Source organism: Delphinus delphis, chromosome 10 (genome assembly GCF_949987515.2).
Source record: "Delphinus delphis chromosome 10, mDelDel1.2, whole genome shotgun sequence".
Lineage (NCBI taxonomy): Eukaryota > Metazoa > Chordata > Mammalia > Artiodactyla > Delphinidae > Delphinus > Delphinus delphis.
The window spans coordinates 22537044-22542711 of NC_082692.2; the positions used below are offsets into that span (position 1 = coordinate 22537044).

Below are 5668 nucleotides of genomic sequence, written 5' to 3' on the forward strand. Positions count from 1 at the left end.
AGACAGACAAGAAACAGAGAGACTTGCAAAAATAGAAAAATCTGAAAAGCTCCACTTTTCCCACTACCGTGTTTATTTTGGGAAGTAGTTATTTTTCATATTAAATCATGGGTTATTAATGTTATTCTAAATAAATTAATTTAAAATTTTAAACTTTATTATTTCTACTTTGGAAAGTACCGATAGAAGTATCCACATAAAATTATCTGTGGGGTCGTCACTAGTTTGTAAGACTGTATAAATATTCTGACCACAATGTTGTGAAAATCGCTGACTACACAGTCCCTGGGCCAGGACTCAGGGAGACACTGTGACAAAGAGCTCTCGGTGCAGGAGGGGAGGGATCAGGCAGAGTCCCAGGTCCCGGGAGGGGCAGGCTCTCGGGCTCTCAGGGTGTCAGGCGGTCTCTGGGGCGGGGACGCTCCGTGGTGGGGATTCCCAGTCTCCCGGAGTTTCACTTTCTCTCTCACAACCTGTGTCGGGCCCTCCTGCCTGGACACTCGTGACGCGACCCCACTTCTCACTCCCATTGCGTGTCCGGTTTCTGGAGAAGCCAATCAGCGTCCCCGCGGTTCCCGGTTATAAAGTCTCCACCGACCCGCCGCACGCAGTTTCTCCTCAGACGCCGAGGTTGTGGGTCATGGCACCGCGAGCCCTCCTTCTGCTCCTCACGGGGGCCCTGGCCCTGACCGAGACCTGGGCGGGTGAGTGCGGGTTCGGGAGGGAACGGCCTCTGCGGGGAGGAGCCAGGGGACCCCGGGGGTCGGGGGTCAGGACTCCCAGGGAAGGAGCCACGCCGCCGCCCCGGTCCAGACCCGCCCCCTCACCCCGGTCCCCGCCAGTCCCTCCCTTGCTTCCCGCCCCCTCCTCTCTCCCCCCGGGGTGCCGGCCCTTCTCCGACCTCCACACCTTTTCCGTCTCACGAGCCCCTCGCCCCCTCCCCCCCTGCCGGCCCCGTCACCTGGGACCCGGGGACCCGCGCCGGGAGGAGGGTCGGACCGGGTCTCACCCCTCCCCGCCCCCAGGCTCCCGCTCCCTGAGGTATTTCTACACCGGGGTGTCCCGGCCCGGCCGCGGGGAGCCCCGCTTCATCGTCGTCGGCTACGTGGACGACACGCAGTTCGTGCGGTTCGACAGCGACGCCCCGAATCCGAGGGAAGAGCCGCGGGCGCCGTGGGTGGAGCAGGAGGGGCCGGAGTACTGGGATCGGAACACGCGGATCTACAAGGACGCCGCACAGAATTTCCGAGCGAGCCTGAACAACCTGCGCGGCTACTACAACCAGAGCGAGGCCGGTGAGCGACGCGGGCCCGGGTCCGGGTCACGACCCCCATCCCCAGGGACGGGCCGGCGTCGCCCCGAGTCTCCGGGTCCGAGGGTCACCCCAACATTGCGGGATCCGCCCGGCCCCGCGACTCGGGAGGAAACGGCGGGACTTTACCCGGTTTCATTTTCGGTTTGGGTTTAATCGCTGCGGCTGGTTGGGGCGGGGTCAGGGTCTCACACCCTCCAGCGGATGTACGGCTGCGACGTGGGGCCGGACGGTCGCCTCCTCCGCGGGTACAGCCAGTACGCCTACGACGGCGCCGATTACCTCGCCCTGAACGAGGACCTGCGCTCCTGGACCGCGGCCGACGCGGCGGCTCAGATCTCCAAGAACAAGTTTGAGGAGGCCGGTGTTGCGGAGCACTACAGGAACTACGCGGAGGGCAGGTGTGTGGAGGGGCTCCTCAGATACCTGGAGAACGGGAAGGACACGCTGCAGCGCGCAGGTACGAGGGGCCGCGGGGCCTCCCTGGTGTCCCCTCGGGCTGGAGCTGGCTTCCCACAAGGGGAGGAAATGGGGTCCCTGTGGGAGCACCGCCCCAACTTCTTGTCGCGAGAGGGAGGAATCCGCCCAGGTTTTCGTATTCTGTACAAGACAGTGACTCGCCGGTGGCCTCACTTCTCTGAAAGACAGTGAAGGAATCCAGTCTCTTTGGGGAAGAAACAGGAAACCAGCCCTGAAATAACTGACCAGCGGCGCCCTTTGACCCTGACCCCCATCTTGTGAATCATGACTTTCTCTCTCAAGGCCTGTTTTCAGCCTAAGAATATCTTAGGAGGCCTGACTCCAGCTTTTCTGAGTCATTCAGCTTCCACCAAAGTCAGGACCATTGCTCTGTATTCTCCCCTTTACATGGAGCCTCCTACCTTGGTTTTCATCCTTATTATACAACTTTCCAAGGACTGGGAGATTTTCCCAGACCCCGGAGTCCAGGCTGGTGTCTGGTGTTTTTGCTGCTTCTTTTCAAACCTGTTGTGCTGTTCATTCTCAGGATGGTCACATGATGCTGCTTCAGTGGCCCATGAAGGTAACACTAAGTGTGAATTTTCTGATTCTTCCTCCTCAGACCCTCCAAAGACACACGTGACCCACCACCCCATCTCTGACCGTGAGGTCACCCTGAGGTGCTGGGCCCTGGGCTTCTACCCTAAGGAGATCTCACTGACCTGGCAGCGTGATGGGGAGGATCAGACCCAGGACATGGAGCTTGTGGAGACCAGGCCTTCAGGAGACAGAACCTTCCAGAAGTGGGCGGCCCTGGTGGTGCCTTCTGGAGAGGAGCAGAGATACACGTGCCACGTGCAGCACGAGGGGCTTCAGGAGCCCCTCACCCTGAGATGGGGTAAGGAGGGACATGTGGGGTGGAGCTTCCTCTCAGATAAAGCAGGAGCCCTTCTGGACACGTTCAGCAAGGTCGGGATTCAGGCCTGAGGTCAGGGCCCCTTCCCTTTCCTTAACAGAACCTCCTCAGCCCACCATCGCCATCATAGGCCTCATTGTTGGCCTGGTTCTCTTGGTGGTCACTGGAGCCGTGGTGGCTGGAGCTGTGATCTGGAGGAAGAAGCACTCAGGTAGGGAAGGGGGGAGGGATCTGTGTTTTCTTGTGTCACTGGGGGGTTCAAGCCCAGGTGGAAGCTTGCCTGCGTGTGTATTGGGCAGCACCATTCAGAGACATTGCTTGTCAGTGTGCAGACTGGCACTGACCCTTTTGTAAAGCACGTGTGGAAATGAAAGACACGTTTTTCACCTTCATAATTCCAGTTGGGGACCACGTTACCAGCACTTGAAGGTCAGAGAGGGAATGTTCCTGCTGACAGACCCCCAGGAGGGAAGAAGTTGATCCAGTCCCCGCACATCTCCTTTCTTTGTGTTCCTGATCCTATCATGGGTTTTGGTCAACAGTTCTGGAAAGTTCTCTGTGGTCCAGGACTAGGGGGTTCCTCTAGGATCTCACAACTCAGTCTTCTCCCTGGCCTCTCACGTGATGTTTTCTTCTTACAGGTGAAAAAGGGGGGAGCTACGCTCAGGCTGCAAGTAAGTGTGGAGGGGCTGTGATTCCTGAGACCCTTGTGAGGGTGCAGACAGGAGGCCATGGGGGGCTCACCCTCCTAAAGTTCCTTCTCTAGTTTCTCTCCTGTGGGTTCTGACCACGTCCTGGTTTTGTACTCCCCCAGACAGTGACAGTGCTCAGGGCTCTGATGTGTCTCTCACGGATCCTAAAGGTGAGACCCTGGAGGGCCTAGATTGGGAGAGATGTTGGGGCGGAGGAGATGCCCCGGGTGGTGGGGATCCTTGAATGGGACATTTGAGCATGTGGGGGGCTGTTGGGAAGGTCAGCACTTACATGACTGACCTGAATTTGTTCATGATGATTTTCTTTCACAGTGTGAGGCAGCAGCCTCGTGGGGACTGAGTGATGCACCGTCCTACTTCTGTGGCTTCAGATCCCGTGACTCCTCTTTCTGCAGCTGCATCTGAATGTGTCTGTGTTCCTCGTAGCATAATGTGAGGAGGTGGGGAGACTGGCCCACCCTTGCCCACCACGACCCCTCCCCACCCTGACCTGTGTTCTCTTCCCTGATCCACTTGCCTGTTCCAGCAGAGGCAGGGCTGGGCCACCTCCATCCCTGTCTTAACTTCGTGGTGCACTGAATAATAATGTCTTAACTTGCCTGTTGGAAATAAAATCTGTATATGAATTTTGTTTTTTCTAATTCTTGCCATGAGGCGTTTTTGGGATAATAAAGGAAAGGATTCTTAAAGTTTGAGAGAGAAAATAAATGGAAGTGCTGAGAACCTTCCAGAATCTGTGTGCTTGCTGTGCTCTGTCTGCTGCAGGTGGGACAGGAGGTGGCGGTGAGGAGCTGAGCATGGACGTGGCCTGTGCCCACACAGTGCTCACTGCATCGTGGGCTTTGATGGGGTCACTGCTCTGCCAGGTCATCTGCTCTGTTCCTTTGTCCTCGTCACTTCAGTAGAACCTTGTCCCACCAGGACCTGTGATCTCAGAGGCTCAGAAATCAACTGGGCCTCATACTGTCTTCAGGACTGTGGGCAGCAAGGGCTTCCTGTAACCAGGTAGCCTTGGCTCGGGCCTTGCTCCCATTCTCGGACCCTGTCTTTATCGTGCGTGTTTATATTTTGCTTATTTAGTTGTCGTTGGAATAATGACTGTTGTTTTTCATGTGCAGAGTTTGGTCTCATTCTTCTCTGGGTGTCCCCATCTCTGACAGCAGCTGGAGTCATTTTGCCTGTCTTGTCCCCACAAGTCCAAGGGGGCCCTGCACCCAGGATTCTCAGTAGTATCAAGAGAGCAATTTTCAGCCTCATCCAGCTCTTGCCCTCCTTCTAGAGATGTCTGCTGGATTCTTCTTTCCAACTTTTCCCCATCTTTTAAAAGGAACCAGATTCTGGAATTAGCAAACAGAAGGGACCCAGTAGTCTCCCATCTTGACTTAATTCTTGCTGGATTTCTCTCTTCTCTGCAGCCTGGCCCCTCTTCTGCCCTTAGATCTTCTAAGCCCAGTGCTGACTCCAATCCAAACTGATGGATTTAGAAAGCAGAGTCTAACAGAGTCAGGGTATGTTGGAATATAGGACGCATAAGTGCAGGATATTCTTTTCTGAAGCGAGAAGGAGCATGGTGTGTGGTGTGCAGACTGATTGGTGTGGGAGGGAGGGGAGATCAGCCCTTCTGAGAAAAGTACAGGCGGCATTGATGTCATTGCAAATGGACGTTGGGCTGTAGCTGCCACAAGACAGCATGTGGCCTGAGGTCACGTTAATAAAGACACTGTCTCTAGAATAGGGAGGTGCTCTACACTGATCATTCAATTGATATTTTTGTGTGCCAGATACATGACCCACTATTTTTGCATCTAGGAAACCTCAGGGAACTAACAACAGACAAAACTTGTCAGCCATGTGGAGTATATGCTCTAGGGGAAAGGGCAGAGTGCACTATGAGACTAGTAAGTGAGGGCAGTGTTTACATTAAAAGTTGGTAAGTGCTTTGAGGAAGGTGACCCAGCGTGTAAGTGTGTGGGGACAGGGATGATGTCTGTTTTACTAGGGTGGTCAGTGTCGGCCTGATTGAGAAGGTGACCTTTGAGTAGAGATGTGAAGGACATGAAGGTATGTCCACGAGGATGTCTGGGGCAAGTTCTCTCCAGGCGGGGGAGCCTCCAGTGCCAGTGCACTAGGGCAGGAGAGTGTCTGCGTGTTCAAGGAAGAGTGAGGAGGCCATCGTGGCTGGAGGAGAGAGGAATTGAGATGAGATGCAGTGTCCGGACAGATCATATAGACCTAGACAATATTAGAAGGGTTTTGATTTTGTCTGAG

General features: G+C 55.2%; 1 protein-coding gene across 1 annotated transcript; it reads left to right on the top strand.

The window, feature by feature from the left end:
* The first annotated feature begins 587 nt into the window (after window positions 1-587).
* On the top strand, window positions 588-4026 carry LOC132432668 (BOLA class I histocompatibility antigen, alpha chain BL3-7). The gene is made up of 8 exons (XM_060023377.2): window positions 588-704; window positions 1026-1295; window positions 1497-1772; window positions 2394-2669; window positions 2788-2898; window positions 3329-3361; window positions 3502-3549; window positions 3713-4026. Exons 1-8 carry the CDS (start codon window positions 641-643, stop codon window positions 3715-3717), a joined length of 1083 nt encoding a protein of 360 aa, XP_059879360.1. The 5' UTR covers window positions 588-640; the 3' UTR covers window positions 3718-4026.
* The last annotated feature ends 1642 nt before the right edge of the window (window positions 4027-5668 follow it).

What these genes read in the sequence shown, in the direction of transcription:
- LOC132432668 (XM_060023377.2), top strand. Translation starts at nt 641, where the DNA reads ATGGCACCGCGAGCCCTCCTTCTGCTCCTCACGGGGGCCCTGGCCCTG. An exon ending in CCTGACCGAGACCTGGGCGG is followed by an intron (nt 705 to 1,025) that starts GTGAGTGCGGGT and finishes CCCCGCCCCCAG; the next exon opens with GCTCCCGCTCCCTGAGGTAT. An exon ending in GCCCCTCACCCTGAGATGGG is followed by an intron (nt 2,670 to 2,787) that starts GTAAGGAGGGAC and finishes TTTCCTTAACAG; the next exon opens with AACCTCCTCAGCCCACCATC.